Source organism: Sorex araneus, chromosome 6 (assembly GCF_027595985.1).
Source record: "Sorex araneus isolate mSorAra2 chromosome 6, mSorAra2.pri, whole genome shotgun sequence".
Lineage (NCBI taxonomy): Eukaryota > Metazoa > Chordata > Mammalia > Eulipotyphla > Soricidae > Sorex > Sorex araneus.
The window spans coordinates 110,786,370-110,806,607 of record NC_073307.1 but is presented as its reverse complement, the minus strand read 5'-3'; the positions used below and the strand labels follow the sequence as shown (position 1 = coordinate 110,806,607).

Below are 20,238 nucleotides of genomic sequence, written 5' to 3'. Positions count from 1 at the left end.
TCTTTTATAAGTTACTTGGCTTCTCTGATACTTAGTTTGCTTTTTTTTTTTTTTAATTTTGTTTTTTGAGTTTTAATGGTAATGTTTGGAGGAACCATCTAGTGTTGGGCCTCCTGCATGCAAAGTGTGCACTCCATTCCTTTGATCATCTTCCTGGCCCCATTAAAGATTGTTTGTGGAGCTGTAGCAATAGCACAGTGGGTAGGGTCTTTGCCTTGTATGCGGCTGACCCGGGTTCGATTCCCAGCATCCCATATGGTCCCCTGAGCACTGCCAGGGGTAATTCCTGAGTGCAGAGCCAGGAATAACCCCTGAGCATTGCTGGGTATGACCCAAAAAGTAAAAAATAAATAAATAAATAAAATAAAAATATATAAAATAAAAGTTTGTATTTATTAACTTTTTTTACAGTAACATTTATTCTTTGATGTGTAAAGTTATGTACCTTCGCCATAGTTTGCTCTTTAGGATTGTTAGGAGTATTTTTTTTTTAAATGCATTTTAGGGGGCTAGAGTGATAGCACAGCAGGTAGGGTGTTTGCCTTGCACGCGGCTGACCCGGGTTCGAATCCCAGCATCCCATATGGTTCCCTGAGCACTGCCAGGAGTAATTCCTGAGCGCAGAGCCAGGAAATAACGCCTGTGCATTGCCGGGTGTGACCCAAGAAGCAAAAAAAAAAAAAAAATGCATTTTAAGCATTTAATATATTAACACATTAAGCATTTAACACATTTTGTTCATAGCAAGATTCAAGACATAGTAACTTCTACCATCATCATTATTACCTTTATAAAACACAACTATAACTATTAAATAATTATAATAAGTCCTGTTACTAAATCAAACTTATGCTATATTTATAATTATCAACTATTTCACTGTATCACTGTCATCCCATTGCTCATGGATTTGCTCGAGCGGGCACCAGTAATGTCTCAATTGTGAGACTAGTTTTTGGCATATCGAATACGCCATGGGTAGCTTGCCAGCCTCTGCCATTTAGGCAAGATACTCTTGGTAGCTTGCTAGGCTCTTAGTATATTTAAATTGAATCTGAAATAAGGTTTTTTGTTTTTTGTTTTTTTCTTTTTGGCTCACACCTAGCGATGCTCAAGGGTTACTCCTGGCTCTGCACTCAGGAATTACTCCTAGTGGTGCTTGGGGGTCCATACGGGATACTGGAGATTGAACCTGGGTCAGCTGTGTGAAAGGCAAATAAATGCCCTACCTGCTCCAGCTCTTAAATAAGGTTTCTGTCACACAAGGGGCACTGTACTGAAAGAAGACTATAGAGAGATTAAGCAGTTGCTGGGTGACTATTGGGCTTGCTATACTGGCTGATTGCTATTTGGATTTCTATCTTTGGCAGAATGACAAAGTACTCCATATCTCAGATATCTTAATTAAAATGCTTGCTTTTTCAAATACCAAACAGTTAAGTACTGGCCCACATTTCTGCAGGTTTCTTCAGTAGTGATCATTATAATGATGACTTATACTCCCAAGCCTTCACTAGGGACAGGAATGCTTTGAATTTTTTTTTTTTTTTTTTTTTTTTTTGCTTTTTTGGGTCACACCCGGCAATGCACAGGGGTTACTCCTGGCTCTGCACTCAGGAATCACCCCTGGCGGTGCTCGGGGGACCATATGGGATGCTGGGAATCGAACCCAGGTCAGCCGAGTGCAAGGCAAACGCCCTACCCGCTGTGCTATTGCTCCAGCTCATGCCTTGAAATGTTTTAGGAAATTCAGGAGCTCTCATAAAACTGGTAGCGTGAACATTAATTTCTCTGCATATGTCATTATGCCTTTCTCAAGCCACATTCAGCTGGTTAGAAGTTGACATGGAGTTTATTTTTTTCTTATTCACTGATTCCACCCAGGTCTTCTTTGGGGTCATTTGTTGGGGCTGTTTCCCTTTATGTTGCCTTCCATTTTTATATTTCTCCTGAATTTTAGTAAGGGGATATAAGTGTATATATTGCATCTGGATGTACATCAAGATAAGAAATAGTATAGATACTCTTTTAGCCAAAACCTGTTTGTATATGTTCAAACACCTCTGACTCACAGGATTTCCTGACCTCTGAAATCTAAACTGATAGCTATTTCTCTTTTGCATCGGTCTCAGGGGAAATCAGCCTTGTGGTCTCACCTGTTACATTATCAAGAAAACCGTCAAAGAAATCTCACATCAGGAAGCCTTGGTTCATCAGGTAAGATATCCTCTACACTATTCTAGAAAACAGTATACATGTTACCATTGACACACCTGTGCAATCATTTGCTTCAGATTGTGGCATGGACTTTCTCTGGAATGGTTCTGTTTTTAAATGTTAAGCCACTGGCTCTCTGATCAACATGTCAATGTTGATATTAGCTTTCATTTTATAATTTATTCCAAATTGATATAAAATGTCAAAAGGATGATATCAATTTTCATTATATAGTTTATGCCAAGATTTTGGTCAGTGAGAGAAGATTTATATCAGAAGTCAGTCTTAGAATGAATTTAAATTTTAAATTACTTTGGGTGGTATTGATGTCCTGTGTTTGGAGCAACCTGGTTTCAGTGTTTTCTTCTCTGAATTGAATATTGAGAGTATCTACTCTGTCACTTAAGAGATTCTGACAATGTTCTGCCTTCCAGCATGTCAAAGTTCAAGACCTGGTGAAATGATGTTACACTTTTTTTGTTGTTGTTCATTTCTAAAATTGTCAGAGTTTTCAGGGACCTGAGAGATCTAGTCTAGCACGATTGTTTTATAAGAGGATAAAACTGGGATCCAGAGAGGAACTGAATTTATTTAAGACCGAACAGTGAATTAATAAAAGGAGCCTCTTGTCTCCTGGAGCTGGTTGGTGCTTTTTTTTTTTTTTTCTTTTTAGGTCACACCCAGCGATGCTCAGGGGTTACTCCTGACTCACGCACTCAGGAATTACTCCTGGCGGTGCTGGAGGGACCATATGGGATGCTGGGAATCAAACCTGGGTTGGCTGTGTGCAAGGCAAACGCCCTCCCTGCTGTGCTATTGCTCCAGTCCCAGTTGGTTGTATTTTAAAATTAAAAAAAAAAAAACATTTTAAATCAGTATAGTTTTTTTGTTGGCATGGTGCTGGTGATTGAACCTAGCACCTCATATATGCAAGCCACATTGTCATCCCTAGTGGGTCTAGTGTTTGTTCCATTCTACAGTGTCCCTTCCTTGACAGTTCTCTAGTTGGCAGTATCTCCTCCCTAATAAAATATTTTATTTTCCTCCTCGCTGGGGAGATCGTTTACCTTTTTGTTTTGTTTTTGTTTTGGGGCCATGCCCAGCAGTGCTGAGAGACTGCTCCTGATTCAGTGCTGATTTGGGTATTGCTCTCATCAGTGCTCAGGGGACCATGTACTCTTCAGCATGTAAAACATGCACTGATTCCTTCAAGCTATCTCTCCAGTTTATTTACCAGTTTTTCTTTTTAATGTTCTTATCCTAATGGATGGTTTTAAGTGAAGTAAAAAAAAAATTATTGTTGTCATTTTCTGTTTACTTTAACTGACACTGACCTTGGTGGGAGTATAGTTGGTTGAAAACCCAGCTTCCTAAATTGCGTTATAAGGAGTTTTGGGACTCCTTTTTTTTTTTCAATCTATGAGAGTAAAGAATATTCTTTTGCTTTTGCCACACCTGGCAGTGGCCAGGGGTTACTTCTGGCTCTGCACTCAGGAATCACTCCTGGTGGTACTCAGAAGACCATATGGGATGCCGGGGTCACAGTTCAGCCATGTGCAAAGCAAGCACCTTATCTGCTATACCATCTCTCTGACCCGAACAAAGGATATTCTTAGGCTATGGAAATTGTAATAAGGATTAAAATATTAGAAAGTTCTAAGGTGAGGTTACATATACTAAGTTTCAAATGTTGGACTACACATTAAGGATATAAAGGTATTGTATCTAGAAGTTTTAAGTATTCTGGAATACATATACTTTATACATTTTCTTGGCTCTCTTGGAGCTCAGTTAAAAGTCCTGAGCAGAACTGGTTCCTTAGATTATGTTAAAAATGTGATAGATTAGGAGCCACGAGATCAGTTTTATAGTTCTGACTCCTGTCACTTGGGACCAGGTTGAAGTAGCTAAAAAGTTGAAAAGCTCTTTGAACTTTTAAGTTTCATTCTCTGTTAAGTGGGTATATTGCCACTCTTTCCTTGGCTATCTTTTTTGTTTGTTTGTTTTTGGCTTTTGCGCCACACCTGGCAGTGCTCAGGGCTTACTTCTGGCTCTGCACTCAGGCCAGATCACTCCTGGCAGACCTGAGAGGCTGTATGGGGCACCGGGCATTGAATCTAGATTGGCAGTATGCAAGGCAAGGGCTTTCCTCTGTTGCTCTAGTTTCCTGACTGTCTTACCAGTTGTGAGAAAAGTGATATGATATCAGCAAAAGTTAAAGATCTAAAAAAAAATGTAAAAGATCTGTTACTGGTAAATATTTAATAAATACTTATAAAGGTTGGTTGACAAAGGCATTACCAGAGTAACCAACTCTTCCTATGGAAATGTGTGACTTGTGATAAAGAATAGTCACATTTTGGTCATTTAAATCTCTTTGGATATGAACAATTTTTTTTTGTTTTAGGAATACTTCTTGATTCAGAACGGAGGAAATCTGATGCCAGCTCAGTCATGTCTCCCCTGAGGATCTCTCTCATTCAGGATATGAGGTCAGTTTGAACTCATATATAGTAAATCATTAAAATCCTTTTTTCAGTTATTGCATAGGTGTGTAATAGCAGTTTCAAGAGCAAGGGCTCAGTGATTCGGGCTTCTAGCATTTCAGTTAAATAGGAAACCCTCATACTTCATGATGCATTTGTAGTTATACATGCAGTTGATTTTCCTGACATTTAAAAAGAATTAAACAGGGTCTTAAGGCCTAAGGACCCCTTAAGATTAGCTCCCCTCCCTTCCCATTCCTTCCCTGGCTCTCCCCTCTCCCCTCCCTTCCTTTCCCCTCTTTAGCAAAACTACATGAAAATCCAGAAATCAGAGCACAAGAGAGATGGACTCTCAGGACAGATTAGATCTGCCTCAATATCTCCTTTTACTTATGATTTTTTGGTGGGTAGGTGGGAGATACCTGGCTGTACTCAGGGTTTACTCCTAGCTCTGGGCTCAGGGTTCACTCTTGGTGAGCTCCGATGACCTTATGGGGTGCCAGGATAGAACTTAGGTCAGCTGCATGCAAGGTAAACACCATAGCTGCTTTATTATTGCTCTGACCCTGGCTTATTTATTATTATTCCTACTTTTTCTGTTTTTTGGACCATTCCCAGCTCTGTGTGTGGAACCTGCAATGTTGGGGATCAAACCCAAAACCCCTGCATACAAATCATGTGCTCTCACCCTTTGAGATGTCTACCTGACTCCTCTCCTTTGATTTATAAGAGAGGTATTGGTAGTGCATCTCCTACTTCACCTTCTACATCTCATTTCTTATTCTTTTCACAGGCATATTCAGAACATTGGGGAAATCAAGACTGATGTAGGTAAAGCCAGAGCATGGGTCCGGCTGTCCATGGAAAAAAAGCTACTTTCCAGACACCTGAAGCAGCTTCTCTCAGATCATGAGCTCACCAAGTAAGGGGCCACTCCACCTGGTACAGAACTGGCTCATAGGATTGCTGGGGCAAGATTAGAAATGCTTGTGTAGGAAGGGGAGGGAGAGGATATAGGCAGTATATCATTGTAGATGTATTTAATAACTTTAAGTTCTATATGAAGGTTTTAAAGTATTTTCTTTTTCCCTCTTCACCTATAGTAGAAGAGTAATTCAGCTATTACCTGTTCTCTCTAACTTCTCAAACTTCTCAAGGAAAGCAAAGCAGCTTTCTTTCTTTTTCTTTTTTTTTTAATTGAATCACCATGGGATACAGTTACAAAGCCTTCATGTTTGAGTTTCAGTCATACAATGATCAAACATCCATCCTTCTACCAGTGCACATTCTCCACCACCAATGTCCTCAGTATCCCCACCTCTTTCTGACTCTTCTCCTGCCACCATGGCAGACAGTTTCCCCGATACTCTTTCTCAACTTTTGGGCAGTATGGTTTGCGAATACAGATACTGAGAGGTTATCACATTTGGTCCCTCATCTACTTTCAGCACACATCTCCCATCCCGAACGATTCCTCTAACCATCATTGTCTTAGCAATCCCTTCTCTATTCCAACTGCCTTCTCACCCAGCTAATGAGACAGTAAAGCAGCTTTCTTAAAGAGATAGTAAAAAGAATCGGGTTCTTATTGGAACTTCAAAGTTCAGGGGTTCCTTATTTTGTTTTTGCAATCTGGTGACTTAGGGTGCATTGCCAAGGGGAGAAAAGAATTGGAGCATTAAAAGGATTCTTCTAGGATAGCTGATTTCTTTATTGTCTCTTCTGGACCTTGCCTGGGTTTCCTATGGACTTGAAAAGGCTTTCAACTGACTCTAGGCCTTCTCTCTCTCCTCTTCACCTAAGTAGAGAGGGAAGATTCCAAAGCTCTCACACGTTTCAGGAACCATTAAATCTAGTTTCACCTCTTGATTTTACTCATTAATTTTAACCCCCTCCATCATTATTATTATTGGTGTTGTGATGACCAGGGGTCATCACATGCCTGGCTGTGGTGAATGTGTGTTGCTTACTAGAGGTTATGGTGCTTAAATGTGGACCATAGAACTCACCAAGAATTGCACTCCTTTGGTTGTGTTGTTTGCACACGTTTCTTGATTTTTACTGACTTAACTTTTAGAAAAGGTGGTAAAAATGCCATCTTTCTCTGCTCCTATACTACCACTCTCTGTACTTTTCTGAATACAATTTATTTGACTCTTTCCTTCATTTGCAAACCTTTTGGAAAATTTTAAAACAGCATTCTTTTCATGGTATCTAACATTAGGTGACTTTGCTGAGGATGATAGAGCAGAGTAATGGAGCTTAGAGATTTCATGTAAGCCAGTTGATGAAACCTGCAGAATCTCTTAAAATTTAAAGTAAAGATAGTTTTTGTTTATATTTTTTCTATGCTGAAACTTGTACTAATGCCTTCACACATGCAAAACAAGATATATCCTCTGCCCCTGACAGGCAGGTTATTTTTGTTTGTTTGTTCTGCTTTGGGGCCATACCTTGAAACTCAGGGGTTACTGCTGACTCTACACTTAGGAATTACTCCTGGTGATCCTTGGGGGACCATATGGGATGTTGGTAATCAAACCTGGGATGGCTGCATTCAGGCAGACTCTCTACCTGCTGTACTATCTCTCCGGCCCTAACAGACAGTTATTGTATGTGTAAATCACATACAATAAATCACATGTTTTAAAAGCTTGATAGGCTTGAAAACCCTGCACCCTCAGCCCTGCCCAGGCAGAGCAGTACTGTATCATCAGGCACAGTGTGTGTGTGTGTGTGTGTGTGTGTGTGTGTGTGTGTGTGCGCGTGCACGTGCACATGCTGCCTACTCCTCACCCCACTCTGCACCCCCCAAAATAACCTTTCTTGATAGTTTAGGAAACTTTTACAAAAATATTGTAACATTTTTGAGTTATAAAATAGCAATTTTTTTGTGGGCATTGGGGTGGGTACCACAGTGACAGTGGTGGGGATTGAACCCAGGGTCTCATGCATGCAAGGCAGATGGTCTGTCACTGTTACACTAGACTCTTGATTGAGCAATTCTTTTTTTGTTGGTTTTGTTTTGTTTTTGGGTCACACCCGGCGATGCACAGGGGTCACTCCTGGCTCATGCACTCAGGAATTACTCCTGGCGGTGCTCGGGGGACCGTATGGGATGCTGGGATTTGAACCCGGGTCGGCCGCGTGCAAGACAAACGCCCTACCCGCTGTGCTATCTCTCCAGCCCCCAGAATGAGCAATTCTTAAAGTGCCTTTTAGGGACAGAAAGGTCTAGGAATAAGATATGAATATTGGGGGAACCAACCAAAAGAGACTAGATAAATATATAATCCTGGAATTTGGATGGGAAATACTGCGTACCAGATTCTAGAGGACAGTTGTGTGTCTGAAAAAATCTGACTTGCTAAATGTGTGGGCAGCTGGAACTGATAAGGCAGGATTGATTCCTGTGTGTGGGCATCTTCTGTCAGGAGAGGAGAAAGCAGAAAGGCATTCAAGAGAGGTCAAGCGTGGTAATTTAGGAAGTCCAAAACTATATTTAGATTTAAAGCACTTAAAGAAGTGATGGTGGGGCTGGAGCGATAGTACAGCAGGGACGGTGTTTGCCTTGCATGCTGCAGTCCTGGGTTTGATCCCCAGAAATCCCATATGTTCCCCCAAGCACCGCCATTGCTGGGTGTGACGCAAAAAAAAAAAGTGATGGTAACTGGGCTCAGATCTTGTTTAGTTTTTTTTTTTTAATTGTAAGCTTATTTTAGAGAATATATGCTCAGAATTTATTTAATATATAGCAAAAATCTTCACCTCAGTTTCCAGTGGGTGCTGTTAACAGTGGGTGAAAAAATGAGAGTTTTGCTGCCACAGAACAAATTTTGTATAAACTATAGCAAGAAAGGGGCACTTCATCAAAACCTATTTGTTCCTCCAGCCTATACTGTCTCTTTCTATTCTCTTTGCTGTATGCTTCAGCCACATCACATTCCTTATATACTAGAATATCTTTAACACTTTTTTTTTCTGTACTTCTGTATGATTTGTCTCCACTTCATCAAATTTCTTCAAGTTAATTTCTTCAAATCTAGTTAGAAGATTTCTTTGCCAAAGTTTGCCTAGCTGTCCCCAGAGATTGGGTCTGTCTCTACTCCAGGCATCCATTGTATTTGTTATAATATTATTAATCTGTTTCATCATTATCTGTTTTCTTGCTGCTCATTTAAATTTGCTTTAATTGAGGAATGAGCAATGTGCCCTTTCCCAGACTGAGCTTGTTACCTAACAACTAGTTTACTTAGTTGTGCACATTTAAATATGCATGGTTGCAAACAGAAGAAGGTAGAGAGCCTTGTGAATATGTTGTGATAAAATGTTTTTGAATCTCAGATTCCTAGGTGCCCCCAAGATAGTTTCCAACTTGGAGATGAGGATAAGATGTGGCTTCATAAGGAGGTCACATATGCAAGGGACTGTTGAACTAGGGATCCTAAAGGGGAAAAGTAGGCTCTTATACATTGAGCCTGAACACTTCCCCTTGATCTCTCAGCATGTAGGATTCTGTAGAACTGCCCCTGCCTTGGAATTGACTTTGTATGACTGTTTTGATCCTAAACTGTCCGCTTCTATTTCTTCCACAGTCTTCAGTTATCTGCATCCACACGTATTCTCCTCACTTTCTCACTTGCTTTCTCACTTAGTTGTCTCACCCATTTTTATGGCTTCTCTCACCTCTCAGCAGGTGACTACCAAATCTAAAGCTTTTTCTCTGACATTTCCTTACTTACTGTCACTGCCTTAGTTTTATTCTACCTAATTCTCTATTGATCTCCTCAGCTGCACTGCATTTAAATTTCCTGAGGGTGTTGTGGCTTTTTTTTACTTTTATGGTAGAAACTTAAGACTATATGGGAAGATTGTAAACTTTTTTTTTTTTTTCCTTTTTGGGTCACACCCAGTGATGCTCAGGGGTTCCTCCTGGCTTTGCACTCAGGAATTACCCCTGGCAGTGCTGGGGGAACCATATGGGATGCCGGGGATCGAACCCAGGTCTGCCACATGCAAGGCAAAGACCCTACCCGCTGTACTATCACTCCTGCCCGATTGTAAACTTTTTGACTTCAATATTTAGTACCTTCGTTTGAATCAAACTGTAGTCAAACTGATTTATACAACCTATTTTTCTTTTTCCTCTGTGATGTCTGTCTATCTAACTTTGTTATGTTTAGGCCCTTCTTATTCTGGAAAGCCTTCTATTATCACTGTAACCTCTGATTCTTGAAATTCCTAGGGAGAGTTTTGTTTGTTTGTTTTGGGGGGGCATACCTGATTGTGCTCAGGGCTTACTCTTGGCTCTGTACTCAGGAGTCACTCCTGGTGCTCCATGAGGACCATATCCGATACTGGAGATTGCATCCAGGGTGGCTACATGCAAGTCAAGTGTCTTCTTTACTGTACTAAGAGCATTTTATAATAGTTCTTCACTGTGGTTTTTACTTGATATATTTACCTAGATTGATTGTGAGAATGGGTGCATCACTTTCTAATTACCTGTACTAGTAGGATGTAGTTGGTGAACTGTTTACTTTATAAACCTGTCTAGGAAGAACCTTTTAGATCTCTGAATCTCATATCTCTATGACCACTATGATCATAATCTTTACAGCTAACATAATTCCGTTTTTATGTTTCCTCTGCTGAGGACCTGTGTGTTTGACCCTCTGCATTCCCTTTGCTTGGAGAAGTTGTTATTGTTATCCCATTGTATAGGGCTTTCGTTGTCATGGATGGATCTGGAGAGTATCATGTTGAGTGAAGCCAGTCAGTGGGAGAGGTACAGACTCAGAATGATCTCTCTCATATGTGGGATATAAAGAAACTTAGTAAAGGGATATCAATGCTCAAAGGCAATAGAAATGAAGAGCAGGAGTATTGGTCTTCAGTAGGAAGCTTGCCACAGGGGGAGGTGTGGGATCTGGGGGATAAGTAAGAGAAAGAAATTCTATAACAGTGATGGAAGGGAAAAGTGACTCCCACAGAGGCAGGTGGGGCAGGGGGTGAGGGTGGGGGTGATGGTGGGAGGGGAACTGGGGACACTGGTAGAAGGTAATGGATGCTCCTAAAGGAATTGGTGTTTGGACATTATACACTTGAAACTCAATCATGAGTATCTTTGTAACTTTGTAATTCATGGAGAGCCAATTAAAAAAAAAAAAAGCTAGCCTTTGATGAATAAAGCAGTTGGGATGAAAGGTCAAGCAGAGACCGTCTGAAAAGGGTGAGGAATTGACTTGCACAACTCTTCCTTTCCTGTGACTTAGATTTCTTCATTGCCTTTGGAGCTGCCCAGGGCTTACATTCACATTCAGACTTCTGACATTTGGGTCTCAGGTCTGAAAATAGTTCTGGGGATGAGTGGTGATCACAGGCCCTTTACCGTTGCTTCTCCCGTACCACACACTGAGACAATGACCTAGCTAGAACACTGAACGGCCTTAATGGAACTTTATTCCAAGTTCTCTAATTTGGAAAAGAGATCCCATGACCTGTAACATTTGACATTGAAGTACATAAACCCCTGGACATAGGTAGAGTTTGGTTTTTGTTCTTCTCATTATAGCTTATGCTTTCCCTCTAATCCTCATTAAAAGTAGTTTGCTTTGTTTTTATGTTAGCTTTTCCTAAAGAACTGAGGCCTGACATCTTTCCTTCCATTACATGTGTCTTTTCAAAACAAAATAATTTTAGTTGCTTTCCCTCCTTTTGGCTGATGTGTTGCCTCCTATCCTACAGAAAGCTGTACAAGCGGTATGCCTTCCTGCGCTGTGACGATGAGAAGGAACAGTTCCTCTACCATCTCCTTTCTTTCAATGCCGTTGATTACTTTTGCTTCACCAATGTCTTCACAACTGTCTGTGAGTAACCCTGGATTCCCCTGTACTCTTGTCACTGCCAGTCTTCATGAGCCTACCCGAGGTTACGTCACTATTGTTTTTTTTTTTTTTGATTACACTAACCTTGTACTTTATTTTCTTTTTAATTTTTTCATATTGAATCCTGTATTTTTCTTTTAATTTATTTATTTTTTAATTAGTGAATCACCGTGAGGGTACAGTTACAGATTTATATATTTTCTTGTTCATGTTTCCCTCATACAATGTTCGAGAACCTATCCCTTCACCAGTGCCCATTCTCCACCACCAATAAACCCAGCATCCCTCCTACCCCCCCAGTCCCATCTCCCCCCACCCCACCCTGCCTCTGTGGCAGGGCATTCCCTTTTGTTCTCTCTCTCTAATTAGGTGTTGTATCTCACTATTTTTTTAACGAAAGAAGATTATCGCTTACTTGTATTGCCTATTTGCTTTGGTTCCTGTTGGAAAAGAGGTGCTCTTGCCCACCTGAATGTTGTTTTTGTTGAAACTTCTTGAATAAGAAATTTCAATAAGAAAATTGGAGAGCTCAGTGTTTTAGCTATTGTGTTATCTCTTGTCTTAGACACTGTTCTGTCAGCCTTAGCACTGAAGGTAGAGCAGAGAGGGTGGTAAAGTGTACTATCCTCTTGCATACCTGTAGAGAATCTTAATTTTTGTTCTGGGCTTATGAGGATCATTCAGCTCAACAGAGTTTTAGGTTTTCCCATAGGGAAAAAAGCATTTCCTAAAGCAGCCAAGAAAACTCCATGGGAGGGTTGGAACCAGGCTCTGTTCTGCCCTAATTCCTTATGTGTCTATGACCGTAGTTTATCTCTGCTATGGGTTTCAGTCCCCCTATTTATGGAGTGAGGAAGAAAGTTCTAAAGAAGCCCTTTGAGCCTCATTTTTATTTGATGTCTGGCTGTTCTTTCAGTGGGGGCCGGTATCTAAATTTTCTCCATGGCTGATGATTTGGGCCAGTGACTGAGTAGCCTCAGTGTAAGGCCTCTTGTTTATGTAATCACCGATCCTCTTTCTCAGAAGTAAGGTCTGTAGGTTTCCGTAGAAGTAGTACTAGACTGGAATTTAGGAGGCTAGGGTAAACAATTTCCTCCTTAGAGTCACAGAAAGGAATTGTTATACCTGTGTGGTTTTTCCTAAAACAGTTAGGAATATATGAGATATTAGATTGAGAAATACTCTGAAAACTAATTTAGTGCAATGTTAGGAAGTGATGACATTGTATAAGAAACAGGTTTATTTATCTCTCAGCCTGCAGATCAGCTTGCATATTTGCTATCCAGGTTGTAACTCTGGAATGAGGGAGATGGGAGTGGGGATGAGGTGGCGATTTAGTCTAGTATTCCAAACCAGCCAGGGATTAGGTACCTGGGGACCTGCTGCTTTGCACTCTGCTGGAGTTGGTACAACAGAGATCATAATCATGCCAACATATCTGGGCCATTTAGGCTAGTCAGTTTTGGAAAGAATTTCTAATTCCTCTCAATGCCTTTGTGGCTTCCTCTAAATAGTGATACCATACCACATCCTGATTGTACCAAGCAAGAAGCTGGGGGGATCCATGTTCACTGCCAACCCATGGATCTGCATCTCAGGAGAACTGGGTGAGACACAGATTCTGCAGATTCCCAGGAACATGTTAGAGATGACCTTCGAGGTACGTGTAATTCAGGGGCCAAAAGTCCCAACTGTATGGGGATCTGAGTCTGTAACAGCTGTTTGGGGGCTTTTATGAATGCCTTACTATATGTATCAGCGTAGCTTTATTAGTCCTAAATGTTCAGAGTGGAGAGTCTTCTTCCAGTAGGAGTATACTTCCCTGTCTGGATCTGGACTTGCATAACCTCCCTTTGCATAATCTTGACTATAGTGAATTGAGTTTTTTTTTTGTTTGTTTGCTCTTTGGGTGATGCACAGGGGTTACTCCTTGCTCTGCACTCAGGAATTACCCCTGGCAGTACTTGGGAGACCATATGGGATATGGGATGCTGAGAATCAGCCCAGGTCGGCCACATGCAAGGCAGACACCCTACCCACTGTACTATCTCTCCAGCCCTAAAGTTCTGTCTTGCATACATGAGGCCCTTAGTTTGATTCCTTCTTCCTTCTTCCTTTAGTTCCCCAACTCCCCTTTCAGCCAGTAAAAGTTCTTTCAGTTCCCAAGACCAAACAGTCTCTGAAACTTAACTACATCCTTTTAGAGTTTTTTGCTCCTGTGCCCTATTCTTCATTCAGGTAGCAGCAGCAGCTGCTAAAACACTGCTGTGTCATATTACTAATCCTGCAAGTAGGTGGAGCCATAGGTTCAGTCCTTGCAGATGCCAGGGGGCTCGGTTGCAGGCAGCCTTTCAGATCTGTCACTACAAACAGTATTGCTCTTTTCTCCAGTTTTCTTGACCTACCTGACCTACCCTGTCTCTTCTGGCTGTTTCCTCACAGTACCAGAACTTGGGGAAGCTCACCACTGTGCAGATAGGCCATGATAACTCGGGTCTGTATGCCAAATGGCTGGTGGAATATGTGATGGTCAGGAATGAGATCACAGGACATACTTACAAGTAAGTGTTCCTCCAGTGACATCCTAAGATAGTGAGAGGTTAAGATTTACCACCAGAGACTCTTTGATGCTTGGGGAGATGGCATTCTCTAGGATGCTTATTAGGTCAAGATAGGCTGAGGCAGCTTCTTATTTGTTTCTGCTTCACAAACTGGGAAGAAACAGAATAGAATTTTCCAAGTGAAGATAAATAGATTTGCTCTGCTTAGGTTTTGGACCACCTATCACTGTAGCTTCCCTCTGACATAGGGGAATAAACAGATCTGGTTGTACCTGGGGACAGTGTTGTTGGGAGGTTTTGCTGAACATCAATAGGAAGGACACGAGCTGGCAGCTCTGACAGGCTATGTCTGACCCTTTAGGTTCCCGTGTGGCCGGTGGTTGGGCAAAGGCATGGATGACGGAAGCCTAGAGCGAGTCCTAGTTGGGGAGCTGCTTACATCCCAGCCCGAAGTGGACGAGAGGCCATGCCGGACCCCACCCCTGCAGCAATCCCCCAGCGTCATCCGGAGGCTTGTTACCATCTCACCCAACAATAAACCTAGTAAGTGAAAGGAGGGACTGACCCTCATGCCACCCAAACTGGAGGATAGACCTCTGGGAACCCAGACTTGCCTGTGCAAAATTTTATCTGACACCTTCTTTTAACTAAGCAGCCTTGGATATGTGTTGTTACTTCTATTGATTCAGTGCAGGGATTTGATACTCTGTGTCCTGGAAAGAAAGGGGAGAACTCTCTTGGCCTGAGTCCTTTGTGCTACCGGTGAATGATCCTAAAGAATAGATGGTTCTACTTTGTGACCTTTTCCTTCTTGGTTCCTGGGCATCATAGCAAATTTTGGCTCTCATTTGTTCTACCCTGATAATATAAAAAATAAACTTTTTTACTTGTTTTCTTTTCTTCTTCTTTTTTTAAAATCAGTATCTGTTAAAGATAGAACTCTAAGGTACTGATTTTGCTTTCTTTTTTGTTTTTGTTTTTGGGCCACCTGCAGCGGTGCTCAGGGCTTACTCCTGACTCTCTTCTGAGGGATCACTCTGATGGGGATCAGGAGACCAGATGGGGTGCTAGAATTGAACTGGAATCAGCTGCATGCAAGGCAAATGCCCTGCCTGCTGTAGTATCACTTGGCTGTCTGGTTTTGCTTTCTTCCCAAGAGTTTAGGAAACATAAGCATGGCAAAAGTGGTTGAATGAGAGCCACTCCTCCAAGGGTCTAGAATGCCTTGCTTCTCTTTATTTTTTTAATTATTTAATTAAAAAAAATTTTATAAAGTAGTTCATAATATTTTATTACATTTAATATTCAAACACCAATCCCACCACCATTACACCTTCCCACCACCATATTTTGGCTATTTCCATCCGAACCCCAATATCTGCCCCAAAGCAGAACTGAAATAATATATTTTGTATTGTTTGTTATGAAAAATCACTGAAAATGGTACCAAAAAGTATCCTTCGAGGAAAAAGTGTGGAGATTATTGTATTTTACCCAGGGGCCATTAAGCTCTTCTATAAGAGATCACTAACATGCTGTTAAAGGTTGAGCCTTGTGTGCTTTCTATATATATATATATATATATATATTTCCTTCTGAGTTTGGTTGCCTCCTACTTTCTACCCTATCAGATGTGGTGCAGTAATATTGGATTATGGGTAGGGTGTGTGGTTTGAGGTATCGCTCGGCTGGGAATGCTTTGTGGCTGAGGATGGAGACCCTTCGCCTGTGCCCCCCTGTCTCCTGCAACTCAGCAGTCACACCTATAAGCCGCTTCTGGCTGGTGCCAGATAATCTTGTCACTGGCCACCATCCAGATTGCACGTCCTTCTCTCCCGAAAGGGAGCATAACATGATGCTCGACACAACTATGCCACTGGACCATGCGCCAGGCTGTTTCACTTGGGGCGCCCCGGAGGGGGGCGTGTGAGACCCATCCCCACCCCAAGGAACCCAGCCCCAGCAGCCGAAAACCTCCAGAACTCATTCGCAGCCATGCCCGGCTTCTCTTGTGAGCATTCCCTGTATTTCCCTGTATCCTTAGTGTCCTGTTCAGTCATTAAGCACTGTTAACCTCTGAGATTACTAGGGATTGTCTGCTTGATCTTTATCAGAACTGAACACCGGGCAGATCCAGGAATCCATCGGGGAGGCAGTCAATGGCATTGTGAAGCATTTCCATAAGCCTGAGAAAGAGGTGAGCCTTCCAACCCTCCATTCAGGGCCTTATCTTATTCCAGGCTCATCCCATGTGCCGCCTAGGAGGGCTGAACTTGAGCAGATTTCCTTTTCTTTGGACATCAGCATTGGGTGTCCTTGTTTTTCTTACACACAGACGACCCAATAGAGTTACTAGGCCCCTCACAGCTGTATGTATTTTTATCTTCTGAATTTGCTGGATCTCCTTCAACTGTGGACACACTGACTTTGTACACCAGGGAGCAGGAGGCATTTTGTTTGTGATCCAGATCTATTTTTTTATTCACCCAGTAGCTATTCACTGAGAGCTGTTGTGAGACAGACATTGTGCCAGGTGCTGGGGGGAATAGATAAGGTCTCTGACTGTCCATAGCTGTCCTCCCTTCCTGCATGGGCTCTGGGTTTGGGGATGCACAGGTGGGAGGGCATCTTATCTGGCATTTTTCTTCTGCTTTCATATATATATAGCGAGGCAGTCTTACGTTGTTGCTTTGTGGAGAGTGTGGCCTTGTCTCAGCCCTGGAGCAGGCTTTCCAGCATGGATTCAAATCACCCCGGCTCTTCAAAAATGTCTTCATTTGGGATTTCCTGGGTGAGTAGGGGGAAGCGTGAGGGTGGGCAAAGCATGTAGAGAAATGGGAATTCACCAGAATAATACAGATGATCACTGGGGTGTAGAACTCAAATCCGGGACTCAAATCAGATATGTTGTTTGTTTACCCCCCCCCCCCTTTTTGGGGAAGGGAATGATAAAACCCTGTCCTTATCTTTACCCCTAGCTCCTAAAATTTGGACAGGAGGGATTTTTTTCTAAGCACCCTGTCATGAACTATAATCATGAGTCTTCACATTTTCTCCTTATAGACCCTAAAAGCTAGCTTATAGTTTGAAATCCAAGCCCTGTGTTGTACCTACTTGGAAGATTTTCATACAAGAAACATCATCTCTCTCCCTCTTTATTCCTCACCCCTGCCATCTTCAAACTAGACACCCACCCCCCACCCTCCCCTCAGACTAAAGAAAGGACCATCCTTATATCAAGGCCCACAAAAAGAACTTAAAACACAAGAATAGGGAATGAAAGGATTATTAAAATATGACAGTGGCAGAAAATTCATTTATGTTCTCACCTGTCACTGTGGTATGGTAGGCCTAAGGCCTTAGTTTTGAGAGTTTTTGTTACTGGAAAGTATTTCTCCTCTTCACAGAAAAAGCACAAACCTATTATGAGACTTTGGAGCAGAATGAAGTTGTCTCTGAGGAGAATTGGCATACAAGGGCCCGGAACTTCTGCCGGTTCGTCACTGCAATCAACAATACTCCTCGGAACATTGGCAAGGACGGCAAGTTTCAGATGCTGGTGTGCTTGGGAGCCAGGTACTATGGCCTCACAGACTAGAGTACATAGCAAGCGGTGTCAGAGGTGCTATCAGAGACCTGTATTGGTGCAGGGTGGGGATGGCTAATGACCAGTGAGACTTTGGAGGACTTCCTAAGAGGCCCTTTGTTTCCTTCATAAATCATCAGGACCTTTTGTGTGGGGTTTTGGAGGAGGTAGAGTCTGTGTAACTAGGGAATAAAGGCCATGTTTTGATGGGAAGGAGTAACAACTTCGATGGTAAAATTTGAAACCAAGTGTCATTCTCTTAACATCTAGATGTTTAGATCTTATGGAAGGTGGTGGAAATAGAACTAAATAAAACATTAGAGCTGATTTTTTTTTTTTAACTCACCAGAATAAAACAGTTAACTTGTTCTAGTTAAATACTGTCCAGGTCAGAGTATTGTGAACCTCCAGAGCAGGAGTGCACGTTTGTAAGGTACTCTTGAGAATGTAGAAGAGAGCACAGAGGAGGGTTTAAGGAGTGGTACCTGAGGGGAGCCTTAATGGGAGAGTAAAAGTAAGGAGGGAGTTTGATGCGTGTAGAACTAGCAAAGATGACCTTAAAGAGAACAAAGTTAAGAAATAGTAGTTGAATTGTAGAAAGGGCTGTAATAGAAAGCTGTTGGAGGGAGAAAGGCTTTGACAAACTAGGACAGAGAAAGAGCTTATATCAGGATGGAGTTTAATGAGGGTGCTGAAATATAATAATAACTGAAATGGACAATATACATAGGAATGGACAGGAGTGTTGAGGACTTTTCCAGTAGATGAACTGAAAGTATGATGCCCAAGTAAACTTAAGGTAGTAGTTTGTTCAGGAATGGAAGGGAGTTAATTGGACTAGTGGCTAAAAACGTTCTAGAGTCAGATTTCCTAGGTTCACATCGCAGATTAGCTTTTTTAGTAGCTGTCTTCTCTTGCACAAAGTTCTTGGTATTCATGTACTTCAGTTTCTTTATCTATAAGATGGGGTTGATTATGACACTCATAATCTCTCTTGTGTCATTGGGGCTATCAGGAAAGTTATCTCTTACAACATGCCCGACACATGCATGCTAAGTGCTGTGTGGAAGTTAGCTCTGAGTATGCCTGAGGTGGTAACTATAAGGAGAAGCAGTGCTTGGGGACAGATTGGCTGATGAGACGAAGTGAGTGATACAATTGTCTAGGAAATGTCAGGGGACAGGAGGAGGATCAGGCCTGTGACAGATGATAAAATCAATTTGGATCAAGTGGATTGGTGGTATAAGGGTTGCTAGCCCCAATGGGAACTTGCCAAGGTCTGTTATGGAGAAAAAGGAACTGGGGGTGGCTAACAGCTTCAGACTTTGTTCAAAGAGGAAGACAGCCAATTCCCCTGTTGGCATTGCACTAACTGCCTTCTTCTAACCTGTGTGGACCAATTCTACCCTGCCAGAGATCACCTCCTGCACCACTGGATTGCTCTGCTGGCTGACTGTCCCATCACAGCACACATGTACGAGGATGTGGCCCTGATCAAAGACCACACACTTGTCAATTCCTTGATCCGAGTGCTGCAGACGTTGCAGGAGTTTAATATCACGCTGGAGACATCCCTTGTCAAGGGCATCGACATCTGACCTTCCAGCACCAGCTTGCAGGAGGACCTAGAGCGACTCGGCCTGCAGCTCTCACCTTCCTTCTCAAAAGGGACTTCATGAGCTATGCAGGAAACAGAGTGGAGATGTAAACTCATTGTATAAAGAAACTGAGAGGATTTTTGGAATAAATAATCTATTTTAGAGTTTATTTGCTGATTTGCTTTTTAAAAACTTTCATGTGAAAGAGTGATAGGGAGAGGGAGACGAGGTTGGCACCGCTTATTTTGAAGCTGGTGCCCTCCCTCGCCGTAACCGCATGCGGGGAGCCTGCGGCCTCCCTGGACTGAGCCTGTGGTGCTGTGTGCGGGGCAGTTTTGCTTCCTCACACTGCCCTGTTAATAAGGCCATTCCACGTCGTTTTTAAACTAATGTTTTCTATATTAACATTATTATGGCTTTCATGGGCCACACACAGGTGTGCTGAGTGGGACGTCCCAAGCTCCAATCAAAGGGATTTTTAGTAGTGCCTCCACAAGCACTAATGAGTCAGTCCCACATCTTTTCTTTTTTCTTTTTTCTTTTCTCTTCTCTTCTTTTCTCTTCTTTTTTCTCTTCTCTTCTTTTCTTTTTTTTCTCTTCTTTTCTTTCCTTTCTTTTTTTTGTCAGTATTATTTGGAAAGGAGATATGCTAGGATGTGTCATCATGCAGAAAATCACGTTTTCTCTTGGCACACAGTTGCACAGAAGTAAACATAAGCATGTTTTAACAGGTCTCCTTTTTTTCCCCCCTTTAATGTATTATTTATTTAACCCTCCATTGTGTGTGTTAGTCTTTTTCTTTTTTCTAAGGAAAGGAAAAGCTTGCAACAGTTTAACTGGCTGTATTTTTATTGTTAAATTTATGTTGTTCCGCAATCTAGATACCAGCTAAGGTATGGCCCA

General features: G+C 41.9%; 1 protein-coding gene across 5 annotated transcripts in view; it reads left to right on the top strand.

The window, feature by feature from the left end:
- DENND5A (DENN domain containing 5A) overlaps positions 1-19,504 on the top strand; it is a 105,713-nt gene extending 86,209 nt beyond the window's left edge. For all 5 annotated transcript variants that reach the window (XM_055141910.1, XM_055141909.1, XM_055141908.1 and 2 more), the window contains 11 exons: positions 2,133-2,217; positions 4,625-4,709; positions 5,497-5,625; positions 11,451-11,572; positions 13,105-13,250; positions 14,033-14,151; positions 14,513-14,694; positions 16,266-16,348; positions 16,819-16,942; positions 17,559-17,727; positions 19,152-19,504. In XM_055141910.1, coding sequence (XP_054997885.1) covers positions 2,133-2,217; positions 4,625-4,709; positions 5,497-5,625; positions 11,451-11,572; positions 13,105-13,250; positions 14,033-14,151; positions 14,513-14,694; positions 16,266-16,348; positions 16,819-16,942; positions 17,559-17,727; positions 19,152-19,335 — 1,428 coding nt within the window. In that variant the 3' untranslated portion in view covers positions 19,336-19,504. The remainder of the gene's footprint in view (positions 1-2,132; positions 2,218-4,624; positions 4,710-5,496; positions 5,626-11,450; positions 11,573-13,104; positions 13,251-14,032; positions 14,152-14,512; positions 14,695-16,265; positions 16,349-16,818; positions 16,943-17,558; positions 17,728-19,151) is intronic.
- The last annotated feature ends 734 nt before the right edge of the window (positions 19,505-20,238 follow it).